Source organism: Ogataea parapolymorpha, chromosome I (assembly GCF_000187245.1).
Source record: "Ogataea parapolymorpha DL-1 chromosome I, whole genome shotgun sequence".
Lineage (NCBI taxonomy): Eukaryota > Fungi > Ascomycota > Pichiomycetes > Pichiales > Pichiaceae > Ogataea > Ogataea parapolymorpha.
Genome location: NC_027866.1, coordinates 798,988 through 818,152, shown reverse-complemented (window position 1 = coordinate 818,152; position 19,165 = coordinate 798,988). Strand labels below are relative to the sequence as shown.

General features: G+C 49.2%; 12 protein-coding genes across 12 annotated transcripts; 5 read left to right on the top strand and 7 right to left on the bottom strand.

Annotated features, from left to right (window-relative positions):
- Nucleotides 1-194: 194 nt before the first annotated feature.
- HPODL_02306 (uncharacterized protein) lies at nucleotides 195-899 on the top strand (the record flags this gene model as incomplete). The annotated part of the gene is made up of 1 exon (XM_014081933.1): nucleotides 195-899. The coding sequence occupies one exon, from the start codon at nucleotides 195-197 to the stop codon at nucleotides 897-899; it is 705 nt and encodes a 234-aa protein (XP_013937408.1).
- A 72-nt stretch (nucleotides 900-971) lies between these two features.
- HPODL_02305 (uncharacterized protein) lies at nucleotides 972-1,286 on the top strand (the record flags this gene model as incomplete). Its single annotated transcript, XM_014081932.1, has 1 exon — nucleotides 972-1,286. The coding sequence occupies one exon, from the start codon at nucleotides 972-974 to the stop codon at nucleotides 1,284-1,286; it is 315 nt and encodes a 104-aa protein (XP_013937407.1).
- Nucleotides 1,287-1,297: 11 nt separating this feature from the next.
- Nucleotides 1,298-2,755, bottom strand: HPODL_02304 (uncharacterized protein; the record flags this gene model as incomplete). The annotated part of the gene is made up of 1 exon (XM_014081931.1): nucleotides 1,298-2,755. One exon carries the CDS (start codon nucleotides 2,753-2,755, stop codon nucleotides 1,298-1,300), a length of 1,458 nt encoding a protein of 485 aa, XP_013937406.1.
- A 60-nt stretch (nucleotides 2,756-2,815) lies between these two features.
- Nucleotides 2,816-5,026, bottom strand: HPODL_02303 (Dolichyl-phosphate-mannose--protein mannosyltransferase 2; the record flags this gene model as incomplete). Its single annotated transcript, XM_014081930.1, has 1 exon — nucleotides 2,816-5,026. One exon carries the CDS (start codon nucleotides 5,024-5,026, stop codon nucleotides 2,816-2,818), a length of 2,211 nt encoding a protein of 736 aa, XP_013937405.1.
- Nucleotides 5,027-5,146: 120 nt separating this feature from the next.
- Nucleotides 5,147-6,577, bottom strand: HPODL_05107 (uncharacterized protein; the record flags this gene model as incomplete). Its single annotated transcript, XM_014081929.1, has 1 exon — nucleotides 5,147-6,577. One exon carries the CDS (start codon nucleotides 6,575-6,577, stop codon nucleotides 5,147-5,149), a length of 1,431 nt encoding a protein of 476 aa, XP_013937404.1.
- A 320-nt stretch (nucleotides 6,578-6,897) lies between these two features.
- HPODL_05106 (putative membrane protein) lies at nucleotides 6,898-7,500 on the bottom strand (the record flags this gene model as incomplete). Its single annotated transcript, XM_014081928.1, has 1 exon — nucleotides 6,898-7,500. One exon carries the CDS (start codon nucleotides 7,498-7,500, stop codon nucleotides 6,898-6,900), a length of 603 nt encoding a protein of 200 aa, XP_013937403.1.
- Nucleotides 7,501-7,665: 165 nt separating this feature from the next.
- On the top strand, nucleotides 7,666-9,114 carry HPODL_02301 (Squalene monooxygenase; the record flags this gene model as incomplete). Its single annotated transcript, XM_014081927.1, has 1 exon — nucleotides 7,666-9,114. One exon carries the CDS (start codon nucleotides 7,666-7,668, stop codon nucleotides 9,112-9,114), a length of 1,449 nt encoding a protein of 482 aa, XP_013937402.1.
- Nucleotides 9,115-10,210: 1,096 nt separating this feature from the next.
- Nucleotides 10,211-12,664, top strand: HPODL_02300 (uncharacterized protein; the record flags this gene model as incomplete). Its single annotated transcript, XM_014081926.1, has 1 exon — nucleotides 10,211-12,664. The coding sequence occupies one exon, from the start codon at nucleotides 10,211-10,213 to the stop codon at nucleotides 12,662-12,664; it is 2,454 nt and encodes an 817-aa protein (XP_013937401.1).
- Nucleotides 12,665-12,844: 180 nt separating this feature from the next.
- HPODL_02299 (UTP--glucose-1-phosphate uridylyltransferase) lies at nucleotides 12,845-14,329 on the top strand (the record flags this gene model as incomplete). The annotated part of the gene is made up of 1 exon (XM_014081925.1): nucleotides 12,845-14,329. The coding sequence occupies one exon, from the start codon at nucleotides 12,845-12,847 to the stop codon at nucleotides 14,327-14,329; it is 1,485 nt and encodes a 494-aa protein (XP_013937400.1).
- A 27-nt stretch (nucleotides 14,330-14,356) lies between these two features.
- On the bottom strand, nucleotides 14,357-15,115 carry HPODL_02298 (uncharacterized protein; the record flags this gene model as incomplete). Its single annotated transcript, XM_014081924.1, has 1 exon — nucleotides 14,357-15,115. The coding sequence occupies one exon, from the start codon at nucleotides 15,113-15,115 to the stop codon at nucleotides 14,357-14,359; it is 759 nt and encodes a 252-aa protein (XP_013937399.1).
- Nucleotides 15,116-15,183: 68 nt separating this feature from the next.
- Nucleotides 15,184-16,803, bottom strand: HPODL_02297 (uncharacterized protein; the record flags this gene model as incomplete). Its single annotated transcript, XM_014081923.1, has 1 exon — nucleotides 15,184-16,803. One exon carries the CDS (start codon nucleotides 16,801-16,803, stop codon nucleotides 15,184-15,186), a length of 1,620 nt encoding a protein of 539 aa, XP_013937398.1.
- Nucleotides 16,804-17,150: 347 nt separating this feature from the next.
- Nucleotides 17,151-18,887, bottom strand: HPODL_02296 (Conserved hypothetical membrane protein; the record flags this gene model as incomplete). The annotated part of the gene is made up of 1 exon (XM_014081922.1): nucleotides 17,151-18,887. The coding sequence occupies one exon, from the start codon at nucleotides 18,885-18,887 to the stop codon at nucleotides 17,151-17,153; it is 1,737 nt and encodes a 578-aa protein (XP_013937397.1).
- Nucleotides 18,888-19,165: the final 278 nt, after the last annotated feature.

Here is a 19,165-nt window from a genome sequence, read left to right as displayed (position 1 = left end):
TTCTATGTGGGGAAGAACGATGCTGCAAATAAACCATGGCGAAACAGGAATTTGACACTGGATTCAAAGGAAAGGCGTTCGCATTAGAGTTGATCGTCTAAGTACAATGCTCGTAATAAAAATATTTTTCCTTTGATGCTATGATCCTTGTTCAGAGCTAAGTTGTAAATAAATATTTTTTTGTTTATCTTTAAATGTCCACCGCAGAGGAGTTAGAGCAGTCGCTACAGAGCTACGAACAGCTCAAGGAGAAAATGCAGATGCTCAAGACGCGTCTCTCGGAGTACTTGGAGTCCGTCCAAGCAGACCTACTTGCCAAAAAACGCAACTACGAAACCTCGATGATCCATCTCCAGGAAAAAGAACGAGATCTGAACACGAAACTTCGCACATACGAGAGCCTTCATAATGAGCTTCTGGAGGAACTGAACAGGCTGATTTCAGATAGAGACGCGTCGATGTCGCGTGTGCAGCAACTGAAGATCGAGGAGGAGAAACTACTGAGAGAAAAGAAGGAGCACGAGAATAAGATCCAGGTGATCAACGACGAATTAGAAGACAGCATGAAGGCTATCAGTGAGCGCGAAACATTTATAACCAAACAAAGCGACCTTATAGAGGATAAGGCGTTCCAGCTGGAGCAGCTTTTGGGACTGCGTATGGAGAATGCTGGAGTCGATAATCAAATACTGTTCGTGTTCCGCAACGTGGACAGCAGAGACTACTCCCGCGAGGTCTCTTTTGTCTTCGATCCCGAGAAATACTCAATAGTTGAGACCGATCCGGTGCTGGACCCAGATACCGTGAAGAATGTGATGGACAATTTTCTCAGGCACCAGGAGATCGGTTATCTGTGGCGAGACATGCGCAGGGAGTTCAAGCGCAAGGTGAGGTCATGAACTGTGCGAAAATTAATTGTACTATAGTATTTGTGGATTGAATGTTTAATTAAATTCCTTAAAAAAACATTTATGGAATCTGAGAACGGTGACGGTCCGTCCGTGAAAAAAGTGAAGACGGAGTCTCCGACACCGCAACCAATTCCACAGCTCAACACGCAAACCTCTGCACAGACAGCAAAGACTACCAAGGGAGTGGATGAGATAGTGGACGGATCCGATTTGCGCAAGTTCCTGAACAAACATTTCACCGAGGAACTCATTAGTGGACTAAAGTACGTGTGGGACACACATCGAAGCGAGCAATTGACTGACGGGGAAGTGCTACAGAAGCTTGGAGAGCGGCTAATTGAGCGCGGGAAACAGAAATCGGAGACAGACAACTAATTACAAGTTATTTAAAATTTCTCAGAGTTTTGGGACTCCTGGGCGAGCAAGTTGAGGAAGAACCGCGACACAAGCCGAATCAGCTGGACCTTCCAGCCTCTGAAAACGGCCTCATATCCTTTGTTGATTTCGTCTCTGTCCTCGATCTCTAGAACAACGTTTTCTGCAAACGAGTTGTCGGCCCCATAATCGACGGGTTTGGTGCCCGTCACAACGTAGTAGAGAGTCGATAGATAGCCATAGTAGCCGCCAAACTTAATGCATAGTTGATCTGGAGACAATTTCATCGATTCGGGAAGTGTAGGGCATGTGAGGAGATGGCTGACCTGAGCACGGTTGTATAGGGTTTCGAAAGGCAGTCTGACAAACAGACCCAACACCTTGGACATGAACACCAGTGCGTTGTAAAGGGATATGGAATTATATTTGTTCACCTGCCATAGGACGGTCAAGAAGTAGGTTGGATAGTGAATGGTGAATGATCTGATGGCGTTGGTGACGATATTTGGAATGATGAGGTCTTTAGGAGGCGTGAAGATAAAGAAACGTGGCAAAGTCCAGATGATCTCTCTAAACGATCTTGGGCCCTTTCCGGAGTTTGTAACAATGAATTTCATTCTGATAAGATTGAGCTGCGCCAGCAGTAGTCCGGTGACAACGTCTGCACCGACACTTAAGGCCAAACTCAAACCTGCGTTTGGGGAATGCATCATTTCCACGTAAAATGGATCCGGAATGCCTAGCAAGCCGGAGATAAAGCCGCTAACCCACGATCTGATGGTGTATTGAAGCGTACTGATCAGAAACGATGTGTTGACTGCTTTGAACACTCCCCGAGGGCCCTCTTTGGACACAAGAGCAGAGAGAACGTCTAATGTGTTCAGTGAAACAGGCTCTATTTTGTCGAGCATCACTTTTTTTGGAGCGTTGGTGGAATGGCTGAGTCTCGGCGCGCGCTCGATGTGCGATTGTCTCATTTTGCTTAAGTTGTCATCTTCCTTGGTAAAATAGTTATCGTCGTCATCGGACTCGGAATCGTCTTGCACTGCACGGCTGGGCACCGATATATGATTCTGGAACGACCCTACCTGTAACAAAGTGGTGGCAATTTCGAAGGGCTGGTTGAGCACCAACTTGAAATAATTAGTGGCAAACGAGTGGAGCAACGAAGACACCAATTGTTTCAAATTGTTCCAATCTAAATACTCCTTGAACTCCAAATCCAGGTAGATGTTCTTGTGGTATGTTGTCTGCGGTCTAGTGACCAGCGGCTTGATAATCTTGCGAGCAGTTCTGCCAGACCCTGATGAGGCCTGGTTAATGAAGGGGAGGTCCATAGAGATGGATTGGTTACTTGTGTTGTCGATGATCCCAACATACGGCTTGTACGATATCGGGTAATGAAGATCAAACTCGTTCTTGTCCTTATACGGACGCAGAAGTGTTTCATAAGACTCCTGGAGAGCCATCGGTAATTATTTAGGATAAAAAATAATTCAAATATTCTTATATTTTGATATTTATATTCCCTAGTCGTCTGCAACTCTCCATGATTTTAAGACATTGAGGTATTTGTAGTTTGCATTTGGCCCATCCATACCAAATGTGAGTGGTAGGAGGAATATGAACCAGCCAATCACAAGAGCGTAAAGGAAAATGTACAAGGCAGCGGCCGCCCAACGGTTCAGTTTCTCGGCCAGTCTGTAGACGGTGTAGCAGTAGACAATCATCGCAAAATAGAGCGCTGGTAGGTAGTGGTGAACGTAGGTCACTCTACCCATGATACAGAATGGAAGGTAATGCAGAAGCCATCCCAAAAACGGATACAGACCACCCATCACAAACAGATCGGCCTTTTTGGGCTGTCCTTCGAAATCGTTGATTTGGCGTTGCCATCTCAATAGATAGCGCACAACCATAATCACAAAGACGACAATGGCAATAGAGGAGGTCCAGGTGGTGGCCGGAGAACCGATAAGGAAGTATTTCACGTTGTCGTCGCCCCAGCCGCACAATCTGATACCAACGTGAAGTGTAGGCCATTGCCAAGCATTAGAAGCCAAATCGTCCTGTTTCTCTGGGTCTGGCACCAAAGCGTTGTTGGTGGCCATCATGGCGATGTTGAGCTGGATGAAGTCTTTCAAAAATGATGTTTTTGGCAGCTTAAAGTCTTCTGGAGGATTTGGAAGTTCAGGGTTACTGTGGTTTTCAATGTTCCACCAGGTCCGCTTGTCTCTCTTAAACGGATTCTTCATACACATGACCTCGCCCTGACGGAATCCCCACTGAGGCAGCGCAATTCCGGAAGAAGCCAAGTAGCAGCCCAAAGCCTCGGATCTAAGTCTGAACGAGGTGGTCAATGGGTGTAGTCTGAGCTTGTCCTCTGTTCCGTACTGGTCCACCACTTCGACGACCCAGTTGTCCTTGAAGTCGCCAACAGTCAGGTTTCCGTATCCAGACACCTCGTAGTGGGAAGAAGACACTGGAGCAGGGATCTCGTGCGTGTGCAAGTTTCTGCCGGTCGATTTGTGGATTAGTCTAACTGACATGCCGTCCACCACGTAGTGAGGTTCGGTGAATTCATTTCTAGGGTCTTCTCTCACGAGCTCAAACACCCAGTCGTTGTTTGAGTCCTTGTGCGAGTAGGTGGTGACTTGTTGCTGGTTGGAGCCCTCGGGATACGTCTGGATATGGGAGTGAAGAAGACCGCCAGTAAGGCCCTGGTTCTTGATGGTGACCACAGAATTGAGCGTCATGACGTCTCTTGGACCAGATTGCAGTTCCGAGCCGAGCAGGTTGGCCTGGAATAACGAGGACATGTTGGCATCACCGGGACCAGAACCAAAGAGCAGGTCAAAGTGAACTTTGAAGCACACCACAAAGACAGTAAAGGGAACGATGATGAGTGCCACGATTCTGGCGACCCAGTGGTAGAAGTAGCGTTTGAGAGGCATGGTGGTACGCAGCTCGCCAAACTTGCCCCACAGGTCCACCATGGTGTAGATACCAACCAAAGCAGTCACAAACAGACCCACCATCTTAACAGAGCAGGTGCAACCAATGGAAATTCCCGTCAACAGAAGCCATTTCCACCATTTACGTGAAAACGAGTTGGCCTCGTCTCTGTTCTGGTTGTGGAATCTGGCCATGCTGAAGACGGTGGCGACTGTGAAAAACAGCAGCATGGAGTCTAAGAGAATAAAGCGGCCCAGCGTGGTGTATGAGGTTTCAAGGGTGACCATTAAAGTGAAGAGCCAAACGGTTTTAAGGTCAAAACCAAGCTCTTTCATGGTGAAGTAAGCAAAGGGAACACACAGGGAGCTGAACGTTGCGTTGAAGAGTCTCATCTTGACGTAATCGATGTACTCAGGGTAAGCTTGGCCGGACGGGAAATCCCAGGACCCGTTATATCCTGCCAAATATCCAGAGAGTCCCACCAGCATCTTGCCCAACGGGGGGTGAACGTCGTGGTAGAACTCGTGTCTGAGGTAGTACGAGCCAAATTTGCCAAAATGGGCCTCGTCCCAGACGACGTTGCTGTTGATGCCGATTTTGTACATTCTGACGAAGAACGACACGAAAGTGAAGAGAGTCGGCGCAACAACAGCCTCGACTTTGCGCCAATTAACTCCGTTAACAGGAGGTAGCTGTGGTTCTGGAGCCGGGGCTGCCAGTTCCACAAGCTTTTCCTTCACTTCTCGGTCGGAAATAGTGTCTTTTTTAGATTGCGTAGGCACCATGGACACTAAGGAAAACAAACGATTTATTCGACGACACGTAAAATTAGCGAGAAATAATTCTATAAAATAATAAACTATGTAAGCATGGTGCGTGTTTATTTAACCTGACACCAAGCTCTATTAATTTGCGTCTCTTTTCTCGTCGGTACTGGAGCTGTCCTCGGGCGAATCTGCTGGATCGACTGACTCCGTCGGCACCCTCCTCAACCTCGGCGCAGTGGGGCCTGGATAGGATACGTCTATAGAGCCTTGGTGGATACCGGCGATATCATTAGAATGGCTGGCGATTTTTGAGGTGATGCCTGCGGCAGACAGTCGCTTGCGCATTGCGCCCATATCGTCTCGACTCGTGGTTCTGCTCAGATGGCGGACAATACGATCTCTAATGGTTTCCTGACTCCTGGAAGCGGTATCAGACTGTGCTTCTGCGTCCGTCTGCGTAGCGCGACGACGCCAGCTGCTGCGGGTCAACGAGAGCCTGAGACCCGCGCCGTCCTCAGTTGCCTGTGCTATGCTCCGTTCGGGCTCCAGAGGCTCGCCCATGTCATAGACAGGGAACACTCCGCTAGGCGAGCGTTCGGTAATGGACGGAGCATACCGTTGCACGTCTGGCGGGTTGTAGTTGATGGTGCTATTCAGCGAGGTAACGGCCGAGTGGCCAGGGGCGCGCACCACCCTGGAGTCCATGTTCAGCTCCGGCTGCTCGTCGCGCTCTTCATAGTCTGGAAGATGCAGCTGTTTCATGTCCTCTTCAATCACCACAAGATGCAGGTACCACGGAATAACCACCCCAAAAAACGATCCCCCGACAATGTTCCCCAGCGTAGCAGGAAGAAAGAGCTTCCAGAAATACCGGCCCCATCCAAACGAGCACTTGTTTAAAAGCCCTGCAGGAACCAGAAACATGTCGGCCACGCAATGGGTGAACCCCATGGCCACAAATGTGAAAATCGGGAGATATATCATTATGAGCTTGACGTGTAATGGTTTCACCATTATTTGCAAATAGACAGCAAGACAGACAAAGAAATTCCCAGCAACACCTTTTAAAAAGGTCTGCATGAAAGAGAAGGCCTCCTTGTCTTCTGCTATTGCACGGGACTCTTCCACATAGATTCCCGAGGATGTGATACCAGAAACATGACAAAATAAATATACCACAAAGATGGTGGCACCTAGGTTGACCCAGAGCGAAACAAACCAACTCGTGAGCAGGTCTACCACAGACACTGCCCCTCGCATCACCCCAACAGAAAAAAATAGCACGTTAGAGTTGAACAGTTCCATACCCATGGAAATGACGAAAAACAAACCAATCGAGTAAACGCTTCCCTGCAACAAACTGACCACCCCGACAAACCCATGATGAACCAGCCCTGGATTCAATGCGTGCACCATCAGGTCCAGCATTCCTCCGGCAGAAAAGAGAAAGGCCCCAATGATCGAGTTGATTACCAAGATGTGCGGCTTCAGTCGGGACTTCTTCATTGCCGTGGCAACAACGGCCAGGGCAGCCTCGTGAACCGTTAGGTAGTATGTGTCATCTGCCATCAACTGTTTTGCGGAAAAATTTCAGAATCTAAACGAAATGACTCGAAGCTTCCCACCCCCTTGTGGCTCCTTTTTGAACGCTTGGAACCTGCTGTCCGTCTTACCCGGTGATGATGATTGGATGTTTGCTGGTTTAAGGTGTGGCTGTGGGGGTGTCAGGTCTCTGGTGTGCATATTTTGCTGGAAATTTTTAACGTTTTTGGGGCCGCCATTCGGATAAATTGTTACGTAATGAAATCAAAAAAAATTACCAGGGAAAACTCCCATCAAGATACACTGAATTAAGAAAAATGCATTTTCGCGCGACAAAGTCATTCTATTTACGTGATCAGAGTCAGTAGCAGCGTGAATATGAGACTCGATAAACAGTTGAGCGGGAATATTAGGTCTTCACGCATATGGAAAAAGCATAGATACGACACGAACGGCCACATCATGTAGTAGTATTTGAGCGACTGGATATATGTTGTTCGTAAATGGGTGTAAAGGTCCTGCCGTTCCCAGATACAGTTATACAAGATGAACAAGAACTGAAACATGAGGCCACCGAATGTCTGATCGTATACAAATCTCATGAGTTTAGTGTCCACCTTGGACACTAGCAACCTAATCCATAAAGTGGTAGCTGCTCCGTTGAATATTCCGTAAACGTAAAATTTGATATGCTTAGATAGACTGATTGTGCGTTGGTAAAATTGGTTCAACGACTGTGCCAGACATGACGTTTGTGCCCCCAGAAGAGCCCCAGCCAATAGCGGATGGTACTCGTTAATGTGATCGTAATAGATGTAGATTATGTACAGTAGAAATACCTGGAGCGCGATCACGTAACTGAAACGTTCGCGTATAGGGTCGTATTTCTCGTACTCAGATGCCGCCAGTCTCTTCTCTTCTTTGTGGTAGGGTAGCACTTCTTCGGGCATTGAACGTTATCGTGTCTTTTTCGAAAAAAAAAATACGGTCTCTGTGTTTGCACCGCCGTAAACGAGCGCGCACCAAAATATTTTTTATTGAGCTCGCTCGTTCAGGTTCGTAAAATCAGATCATTTTGTGCTATAAAAGGTCTGCTTTTGGAACCATTTTTCTTAATGTACGACGTGATTGTGGTTGGTGCCGGAGTGGTCGGGCCATGTATTGCCACAGTGATGGCCAGACAAGGCCGCAAGGTTCTGATTGCCGAGCGTGAATGGACAAAGCCAAACAGGATTGTCGGAGAGCTGTTGCAACCGGCAGGTGTGAAAGCACTCAAGCAACTCGGTATGATTGGTGCCATAAACAATATAGACGCAATCCAGGTTGATGGATACTATGTTTCGTACTATGGCCGCCATGTGGAGATCAAATACCCCGACAAGAGCGTCCTCGCTGAGATCGACACCGAGCCCGTGCCCGGCGCTTTGAAGCTTGGAAATGAGGATAAGCTGGACACAGACAGCACTTTGAACATGTCTGAATGGGATCGTTCGCCCACAGTCCATGGAGTGGCCTTCCACCACGGAGACTTCCTCATGAACCTACGGGGGCTGTGCTTGGCAGAGCCGAACGTGACCAAAGTGGAGGGCAACGTCACAGACCTTATCCGCGAAGACGACAGGGTCGTTGGTGTGAAGGTGGCCGGCAAAGACGAGTACCGTGCCAAGCTGGTGATATGTTGCGACGGAATCTACTCAAAATTCAGAAAAGAGCTCTACCAGGACAAACAGCCGGAAGTCGGGTCGTATTTCGTGGGGTTGGACCTTGAAGACGCCGAGCTGCCTCTCAAGAACCACGGCCATGTGATACTCGGCAAACACGCCCCTATCCTGGTATACCAAATCAGCCCCCGTCACACACGGATTCTGTGTGCATACCGCAGCCCCCAGCTACCAAAGCAGAAGGAGGTTCTTGAGTATCTGAGATCGCAGGTCCTTGTGTCTTTGCCGGAGAAACTGAAACCATCATTTGAGAAAGCTTTGAGCGCAGAACAGAACGTGTACAAAAGCATGCCAAACCAGTATTTGACTGCCAAGCCAAATACGGTTCCTGGCCTGATCTATGTCGGAGATTCGCTCAACATGAGACATCCACTGACAGGTGGGGGTATGACCGTTGGCCTGAACGATGCTGTTCTGCTGTGCAAGCTGTTGGCAGACGTTTCCAGCGACGATTTCCTGGATGAGGGTGTCATGCTAGAAAAAATGCTCACCTTCCATGGTGAACGCAAACCACTGGATGCAGTCATCAACACTCTTTCTATTGCGCTCTACACATTGTTTGCAGCGGAATCCAAATACCTTGAGCTTCTGCAACGGGGCTGCTTCGCATATTTCCAGCGTGGAGGCGACTGTATCTCGGGCCCTGTGGGGCTCTTATCCGGCATGCTGCAATCGCCTGGTCTGCTGTTCTATCATTTCTTCCGCGTCGCGTTCTACAGCTGCTATCTCAACTTCTGTGACAAGGGCTTTCTACAAAGCCCGCTTGCGCTTTGGGAAAATATCTGCACCCTGTCTATTGCCGCATGTGTGCTGCTGCCCTATCTGATTAAAGAATTAATGTAGATGCTAGAATATAGATGAGACCAATAAAGATGCTAAACCGTTCCGATGCAAGACGCTTTGCAGTGGCTAGCCGGGTGCAACTTGCATAACAACTGAAGGCGTACGTCACTTTTACTAGCACACGAACCTGCCATAGCTTATCTGTGCAATCTCGGAGTACATAAATAGTAGGGTTTCCCCAAGATCAGACAACAGATTAGCCCACAAAAATGTCCTGCTCCTGTTGCCCAAAGAACTCCAACTGTGCCACCGAGTGTGCTTGCGATAAGTGCAAGAACGGCCAGTCTGCTGACAGCTCGTGCTCCTGCAGCCTGTGCTCGTGCAAAGAGAATTGCAAATGCACCGATTGCGCGGTGTGCCAGATGAAACACTAGTGTTGAGCACTTTGATGCGTATGATAGCTCAATGTATGGCTTTTTTAGTTGAAAACATGGTTTTTAATTTGATTACTTACGGACTTGCTACTCCGTAGTCGTAGACGAGATTTCGGATAACGCCCGAGCTTTACCGCATGCGCTATTTTCGCCTAACTACGGGACACGCACATACGGCTAATAGAAAATGATTTGCCTACGATAAGCTTGGATATCCGAATATCCGATCATGCGTTCTCCTCGTAGAAATCATGCAATTGTATCAGGGAACGGAAAGTCTGCAAGAGGCTGTGCTACTCTAAAAATATTTATTTAGCGGAGACCCTAATTTACTTTTCATTGAAAATGCCTTGTTCGTGTTCATCTACTAAGGACTGTGTTTGCGAAGCAGGATGCTCATGCTCGCACTGCCAAGAAAAGAAGCCAGAAGCCGTGTGCTCGTGCGGACAGTGTGCTTGCAAGGACGACTGCAAATGCTCTGACTGCAAGACCTGCGAGGAGAAGAAGTGAAGCGTTTTGCCCACAAAAAAAGGATTTGCTAGTGTTGAAATTTGCTAGTACTATGTATATAGATACTGTGAATATGGTTAATCATCATGGCTAGAATCATTGTAGAGACATTGTACCATTCCCCAAGACGCAAATTCTTCACGAGATTTTCCCCGTCCAGGCCGTTTAGTCGCGACGATTTATGGAATTTAATGGCAACAAACTTTTCTGCAATGAGCGAACAAGTCGTCTATTCCTCGTCCTTGCTGTTTGGAAAGCCGCCTCAAGAGGCAATGGAGGCACTCAAGCTGCGCCACGCACAGTTGAAAACTATTAACCACGAGCTTGCGGAATGGTTTACCGCGTACGGCCGGCTCCGACTCCAGTATGTTGACCAACTCAAGGCCCTTCTCAAGAAGGGAGACAGTCTGCTGACGAGCCTCGACAACCCAAAACTGCACAATGCGACGGTTGACTCGCTTGGACTGGCCTCGCCAATGTGGACAGGCGTTTTGAACATAGTGCACAAAGAAGCCGAGCTACTGGACTCCAGCACCCGGAAGATGGGAAGGGACATGATTGCACCGTTGAAAGTGTTTGGCCGCCACAATGACTCGAATTTAATCGAAATGGATGAGCTGGTGGGTCTGGCTTCGTCAATTTCGCAGAAAGAGGCCCACGGCGACGTAGATGCCCTGAGAACCGAGTGGAGCGAGAGAGCGCCGTACTTTTTTGAGGTGTTCGAACGCTACGATTACAACCGGCTTGTGCTCTTGAAGGATGTGTTTTTAAAGTACCAGACCGACGTGAGCGACGTTCTAGACACTTTCAAAAAGCTAAACGAGACGGCACTAGAGCACACGCTGAGTTTCAATCCGCCGGACGAGATCCAGCGGTTTTCGGAGGCCGTCTCGGCAAAGACGCTGCCAATTGAGCTGACCAAGGAGGCTCCTCCTACGAAAAAGGCCCAGGACAACGGTTTCACCACGACTCCGAAACCCTCGCACCGCAAATCCCGGATCCTCAGTCTCGCCAGCTCCAAGACTGAGCACTCGTCTCCAACGAAATCGAGACATCCGGCCGCTCCGTCTCCGTCCCCAGAGAAGAAACCAAAGGAAAAGCACGGTCTACGGTCCAAGTTTGGGACCATGCTGCGCGGAGGCAGAAAGAAGAAGAGCGACGCCCAGAGCCTCAACAACACCGCCATTGCAGAAAGCGAGCTCTCGTCCGTGGTTAGCAGCCCTGCGCCTGCTACGGAACGCAGCGAGCCAAGCGTAAGCGAGAGAGCCACTCCGCAGGCTTCCACTCCAGTCTCTGAGACTCCGCCAACCCAACAGCCCCTGGCAGAAAAGGTGCCGGAAAACGTTCCTGAAACTATCCACGAGACTGCCCCTGCTTCTGCCGCGCTGGCCAACGGCTACCCGGCCATGCAACCTACAAAGCGGTCCAATTCGATGGCCAGCGAGCTCACCAACAGCTCTTCCATTCAGCCGTCCTATAGAGGCTCCACCAGCTCTCTGGCCTTTGCTTCTGCAGGCACAGTTCCTACCACGGCTCCGGAACCCGTCCAGAAGACCGTTCCTGTGGTTGCTCCTCTCCCCGAGGCCGCTATTGAGTCCAGTGCTGAGGCAGCGGCTCCGCCAGTGCCTTCCGCAAGAAAGCACACCTCGACAGACGTTGGTTTCGGTCCGAGACAGCCGCATGGCTCCGCACCAGCTCCTCCACAGCAGCGTAGAATCAGCACTCTTGGCAGCTCGTTGGAGCAGGCGCCAATCGCACCAAATGCTACCGGGTCCACGATGTTGTCCAGAACTAACACCGGCACCGGTGGCCTGTCCAGCGGCCAGATCCATCACCCTAACCTCACGCAGCCCGGTTTGAATGCGTCGGTCGTGGAGATCTACAATGCCTCATTCAAAGACGGCCAGGTCACCGGGTCCAACGTGATTGGCGAGATCGCCTTCAGCTACCTGTTGGATAAGAGCGTCCAAAAAATTCCGTCCAAAATCGAGCTCCAGGTGTCTTCGTCCGGAGCATTGCCAAGTTTCATGACCAATCCGATGTTTATCCAGCAAAGCCAGCAACAGCCCAACTATTTCACGATCATGGATCCGTCGCAGATTCATTTGCGCACAGTGGGCGGGCTCAAGTACATGCTGAATAGCTCCAAACCCCCGATCGTGGTGCATCCTATCTGGAAACACGAACAGAGCCAGTCGACGGTAATCATCTCCATTAAGCCGGCCGACGAGCTGCTGCCTCTACTGGAGTCCGGTTCTATTGAGCTCGCCAACCTCATGGTGTCTGTGTCGATCACCGGGGCGCAGGCGGCATCTGCTGCTACCAAGCCGTCCGGGTCGTTCAATAGAGAGAAAAATAGAGTCATGTGGAACCTGACGTCGACTCCGTTCGTGTTTTCGGCGTCGCACCAGGAAGAACGACTAATTGCGCGGTTCATGACCAACGGAGTCGCCAGAGAGGCCGACGCCGGTATCCAGCTGCGGTTCACGATCAACAGCGAGACGGGAGCTGAACTGGTCTCGAGACTGAACACCAACATCAACATAAAAGCGCTCGCCGACACCGCCGAGGACCCATTCAGCTCCACAGATCATATCGAGGAGGAATGGAGCCCCGTCACGACGCTCCAGACGATAATCGCCGGCAGCTACTCGGGACATGCTTAGTTGCTCTCTGCGGTGCAAGGATGTGTAGGTTGTGTGATTTGGCTCGGAGAACGACATAGTTTTTCTATTCTGTAGTCGGTCGTGCGCGGTCGCACCCTTAGGGACAAACAGGTCATAAGAATTTAGATTTCTTTTCTATTCCATCAGATATAATCGCTGTGACGTCCTCATTCACCCACCATGAGTAAGCACGCCAAGTCCCAGAGCACTTACGCTTTTGAAAACACCAGCACCAGCGTTGCTGCGTCGCAAATGAGGAACTCCCTCAACAAGATGATCGACGCCGTGGAGGATCCCAAGGTCAGGGCCAAGTTCGAGGTCGAGATGGATTCGTTCTTCTCCTTGTTCAGACGCTACCTTGCTGACAAGGCCTCAGGGACGACCCTGGACTGGAACCAGATCCGCTCGCCTACCCCTGACGAGGTTGTTGCCTACTCCAGCTTGCAGGATGGAGACAATAGCAACCTTTCGAAATTGGCGGTGTTGAAGCTGAACGGAGGTCTGGGTACCTCAATGGGCTGTGTGGGTCCCAAGTCTGTCATTGAGGTCAGAGATGGCCAGTCATTCCTGGATCTGTCTGTTCGCCAGATCGAGCACCTCAACAAAACCTATGACACCGACGTGCCATTGCTGCTGATGAACTCGTTCAATACGAACGATGACACCCAGATCATTGTCAGAAAGTACCAGGGTCACCGTATCCGGATCAGAACCTTCAACCAGTCCAGATACCCTAGAGTGTTCAAGGACTCTCTTTTGCCTGTTCCGCAATCTTTCGACGACAATTTGGACGCCTGGTACCCGCCAGGACACGGAGACTTGTTTGAGTCTCTAGTCTCCTCTGGTGAGCTGGACGTTTTACTGGAGCAAGGCAAGGAGATCTTGTTTGTTTCCAATGGTGACAACCTCGGTGCCACCGTCGACACCAAGATTTTGAACCACATGGTCGAGACGGGAGCTGAGTACATCATGGAGTTGACAGACAAAACTAGAGCCGATGTCAAGGGTGGTACTCTGATCAATTACAATGGCCAGGTCAGATTGCTTGAGATTGCTCAGGTTCCTAAAGACCACGTCGAGGACTTCAAGTCCATCAAGAAGTTCACCAACTTCAATACCAACAACCTGTGGATCAACTTGCGTGCTATCAAGCGTCTGGTGGAAGCCAATGCCCTGGAAATGGAGATCATTCCAAACAGCAAGTCTATCAGCGTCGGAAACTCTGAGATGCAGGTGCTGCAATTAGAGACCGCTGTTGGTGCTGCCATCAGACACTTCAAAGGCGCTCATGGTGTGGTCGTTCCAAGATCCAGGTTCTTGCCAGTCAAGACCTGTTCTGACCTGATGCTTGTCAAGAGTGATTTGTTCAACTTGCAACATGGTGCTTTGAAGCTCGATAGTGCTAGGTTTGGCGGCGCTCCACTGATCAAGCTGGGATCGCACTTCAAGAAAGTCTCCAACTTCCAGCAACGTATCCCTCACATGCCAAGAATTCTTGAACTCGACCATCTGACTGTCACTGGTAACGTTTACTTCGGCAGAGGTATCCAGCTCAAGGGTACCGTGATTATTGTCTGCTCGGATGGTCAAAGAATCGACATTCCTAACGGCTCCATTCTGGAAAACGTCGTCGTCACCGGTAATCTGACCATCTTGGAACACTAATAAAAATTAAATACATCTAAAGGATATTTATCTACTTGCGTCACCGTAGTTTTGTTCAAACTGCCGCATCTCCTTTCCAAGCCTCCGTTTACGTTTTCTCTCCATCACCTTCTCACGCTGCTTGCCCTTCATGTTCTGGAATCTTGCAACCTGGACCAGCTTCCGTTTGTCGCTGCGCTTCACAAACTCCTTTCCTGTCTTCTTTTTATAGTCTTTGATCACCTCACGCTCCAGATCTTTGTTCTTGAGTGCATCCAAACGTGATTTGGTGCTCTTTGCAATGTAATCAAGATCCTGCAACTCTTTTTCGCTCAATTTGTTGCGCTTCTTCGGATCTTTCAAAACACTCTGAACTTGCTCTAGCTCCTTTTGTCGATACTCGTCCAAAAACTTGTAATTTCGCCGAACCTCGCTCTCGTTCACTTTTCCAAATGCAGAATCGAATCGTATGTCATGATATTTTGTCTTTGCGTACTTTGTGCCATCAAGTAACCCGGGGATTTCTCGCACCTTCGAAACCGGCTTTTTCGCAGACGTCTCGCTGGGAGCATGCTTGTTCTTTTTCTTTTTCTGAGTGTGGTTCTTTTTGCTTGGCTCTTCAAAAAAACCGCCCTCCGAGTCTGATTCTGCTTCCGAGTTCCTATCTTCTTCATCTAGTTTCTTCTGCGCAGCAGACAGAGCTCCAAACGACAGCGATGACAAAGAGTCATTAGAGGCCTCGCTCGAGTATGCATCTTCGTCCTCGCTGTCGAGATCATGACGTGAAAACTGAGGCCTTCTAGACATGATACACTTTATCTAATTTTTTTGAAAAAAATATTTTGGTCTACAAGGCTGTGAATCCTATTATTACATTACTTATTCAGAGAATAGTACTTATATATGCCACGTTCGGTGAACTCGCCGGGAAATGCCAACTCATCATTTTGAAACAGACCCTTGGAGCAGTTGATTTTCCGTGAAGCGTATTTCAAAAAGGCCGGACGCTCAATCTTTTGCATAATCTTTCTACCGGTGTTGATGTCAAAATACACCAGGTTATTATTGAAGTTCAAAGATTGGCCATTCAACTCTTTCTTCAGCTGCACCTCATTAAGCTTGAATACCCAAGCTCGTCTGCCTTTTCCGTTATCGTTGTAGGTTTTCCAGATCTCAAGAGCACCGTTGTTGTAAACTCTGAGCTTACCGGTGGTATCGTCAAGCAAGTCAACCACTTTGTAGTCCACCTCAATCGCTTGTAACGTTGGACAGCATGTGAGCAGCTGGTTGTTGTCCAAAGACCATCTGGTGATATTTTTGTTTCCTGTGAGATCAATAAATTTGAGGTTGTGCAAGCTTGACAGAACTAGTAGCAAATCGTCAATAGAAAGTTGCGAATGAGCGATCACGAGACTTTCAAGCGCTGGGAATCTCTCGGCAATGAGCATCAAATGTTTTGGCTCGACGTCGACGCCGGCCAAATTAAGGTAACGGAGATTTGAAGCGTTCATATTTCCAAGCAAAAACGTTAGCGTGTTAGTGTTAAACGGAGATGCAATGTTTGTGTCGACCTGCAAATTGAGCCAGAGCAGAGAATCGTTGTTGACTGCTGGATGTTTGGTGAGAAACTCGATCAGGTGTCGAGCGGCTCCAAGACGGGAGCAACGTGCAATGGATAAATGGGTGAGCCGTGCGGACTCCTGGAGACTGTCGTTAAGGGTCTGGATGGTGACCTGCGTGTGGCTGAGATCGAGCCGCTCCAATGCAGTGAGGTTGCGTAAAATGCTGGTAAATGCTTCGTTCGTGAGGTCTGTACATTCGTGGAAAGAGAGGTTTTTGACGTTGGAGTTGGGGAATATGTGCAGGTTCGAAAAGCTTTGAGAGAAGCCGATACCACTGGAACCGCAGAAATCCACGGCTTCCAGTTTTGGTAGTTTGTTGAAAAGGTGATCAACTACCACACCATCGATGTCGCCCTCAATGCTTTCACTGGCAAGAAACTCTGTAAGGTTCGGGGTCAACTCCAGACACTGCAGGATGGTTTTGTGTGTAACCATTTGGATCTCTTGCATCATCTGACCTGTCCTCCCCAGTCCAACTGAGGTGAACTCCGAGAAATCCAGAAATTTTACATAGCTGCCGAGAAGATTGTTCTTTTGCAAATTCCTGAGGAATCGGTCAAAAAAAATGGATCTGGTAAAATTTGCGTATCTGAACACATATTTGAGACTGAGCAGATAGAAGGCGCTATTCACCAAACTGACGGACCGGCAAAGGTCCTTGGTGTTAGCATTCAAAGAGTATATTTTGTCGGTGTCGTTATAATAAACATATCCAATTATTTTGTCCAGCAGTTCATACGGAAGAGGGGAAAGGGCATCGAGCTGGTCCAGCTTCTGCTGCTGGGCCAAGAAGAACTCGTTAGGGGTATTGGTAGACTCAGGAATACCGCCGAAAATAAGCTCTTGGGCGGAATTGAGTTCCAGTGTAGTCATAAGAAGGGGAAAGTTTTTTTCGAGGGGGTCGAGCCCTAATTATATGCAAGGTTGCGGTTATACAATGAGTAGCTATTGGTTACCCGCACTTCTTGGAAGGACAATCTCGGATCTACATGCCCGGCAATAACAAGCAGCGCGTGCTCTGATGGTGGCGTTGACAACGGTGTTGGTGTTCGGCAAAAGGTGGACTTTTTGGGCCGATATATCACGGATGTTGCACAGCCTTGGCGCCGTTGGATTTGACGGAGAGCAATTTTTTTTTTGAAGGAAAAAAAAACGGCACTTTCTTTTTGTCTTGACAGGAAACCCGTGCACCGCAAAGCGCTCCCCGGGCCACACCAGGCTTAGTGGTTGCCGGCAAGCCACAGCAGATGCGGTTTCAAGTTGTCTGTGCAGTACTTGTTGATAGCCTCCTTCGACTTGCGGTCGTGCGGGAAGTGCTTGTCCAAGTACGAGCAGCGCACCTCGGAGTAACAAATATAATCCACCATGATTCTCCATAGGGTGGCCTCGAGGTCGTTGCCAAAGTTGTCGTTCTCGCCAAACATGCGGATCCGGTCGCCGTTCTCCTTGACAATAAAGCCGTCGTTGATAAGCTCGATTGGCAGCAGTCTTGGATAGTTGACTTTGAAGAAGAGTGCAGACTTTCTTTCTGGGGCGTCGTTGAGGTACTTTTTGAACTCCTGGTCGGTGATCTTGTCCGGGTTTGTTTCGTACTTCTCTTTGAAAGAGTTGAGCGAATAAAAGTCCACGGTTGGGTCGAATTGGAGCATTCCCACGCCGCGGAACTCGCCGTTATACCAGAACCCGTTGGCTTCCGTGGCCGTTCTTGTCTGATAGTATGGCATTTTGAGCGCGGTGGCAGCAGCGGCAAACGTCTCCTTTTCTCCTGAGGAGCTTGCCTGGACAAGTAGCGGGTAAAAATAGCCCTCTCCGTACAGGTTATAGTACAGAGCAAGCAGCATGGTTTTCCAATGGGCTTTTTTGTTGATCATCAGCTCGCCGCTGTCGTTGGAGACGTCGGGAATGGCTCCGCGACGGTCGTGCAGTGGGAAAACGCTCTCTGCTTTGGACGAGCTGACGTATTTTGATTCTGGTAGCTCGATCACGGAGTCCCGGACCAACGTGTTGTCCACAGAGAGACCGGCCGCAAGATACCAGAACGGAGACGTTTTTCTTTTCCAAAAGTCTGGCCACAGAACCAGACCGTGTGAGTTGAATGGCTCAGAGGTGAAAATCGACTCGTCCAGAGACTTGATGAGCAGCGTCTCGCTCTCCAGGAGCAGCACGTTCTGATAGTTGGACGTCAGCAGAGCCAGCGACCTATACATGTTGGAGTTGATGTTGAAATCTGTGAAAAACAGCTCTTCCTCCTCGGCCGTCTTGATGCCCAGTTGTTCGGTCATCACCACGCACTTTGCGTTCAACTGTGGAAGATAAATGTCGCAGATCTCGCGGTCCTGTAAATAGTCGGACATCCGCGGCAGCATCACTTCAACAGGCAAAGATCCGCCCATCCGTCTGAACATTCTTGTGCACAGCAGCGCCAGCCACGAAAGATCGCCGCCGCCAAGAATGATCACACCGTTGCCCCTGTACCGCATCACCTCGTCGTACTCTGGCAGAAGCTTGACAAAGTTCTGGTGTGCATTCTTCACGCCCGACACAAACTCGTGCGAAAAGCTACCAATCGCAGAAAGTCTTCTGGAAGTGGGGACGGTGTCCTGGTCGTGGCCAGACTCGTCATACTCAAAAGGGTCCAGTTTGACAGGCGGCTTGTTTTGCTCGATGAGCTTGAATATCTCTCTAAACTTGTTGGTCTTGGCCAGCTCACGGTCCAACAGCTCCTGCTGTGGATCCACGTTCGGAGCGGTTTTTTTATTTTGCGATAAATTGTTCAGCCATGAGGTGTAATTAGAGGAAATGATCTTTTGTTGGATCTGGGGAGAAGTGGAGGTGAACAAAAATAGGAAAAGCGACACGACGCCGACGGCCAGCAGCAGCACCCGTGCGGGATACCGATAGTAGTACGCGAGCGCGCGGGTCTTGAAGTACCGGTAATTCTTATTGAAAGAGCCCATAATTTCACCTGCCAAATGAAAACGCGTTTTTTCGAGCAAGGTGCAGTACGGAGCAAATTTGTGAGTGCTTACGTAAAAGCCTTTGCTCGTTTTAGGGTCTGCAAGATCTCATAAACCCGTTACCCGGCCTATAATTTCTGTGGCTCCCGTGCGCCATGCACTGTAGGCCGAACAAAAATTGCGGGATAGACATAAGATAGAAATTTCTCCGAGCGCTACAGCCCCTGGCCATCTTACCGATTATGCATCCCGCGCTATCCCGCAGCTCTGATAACTAA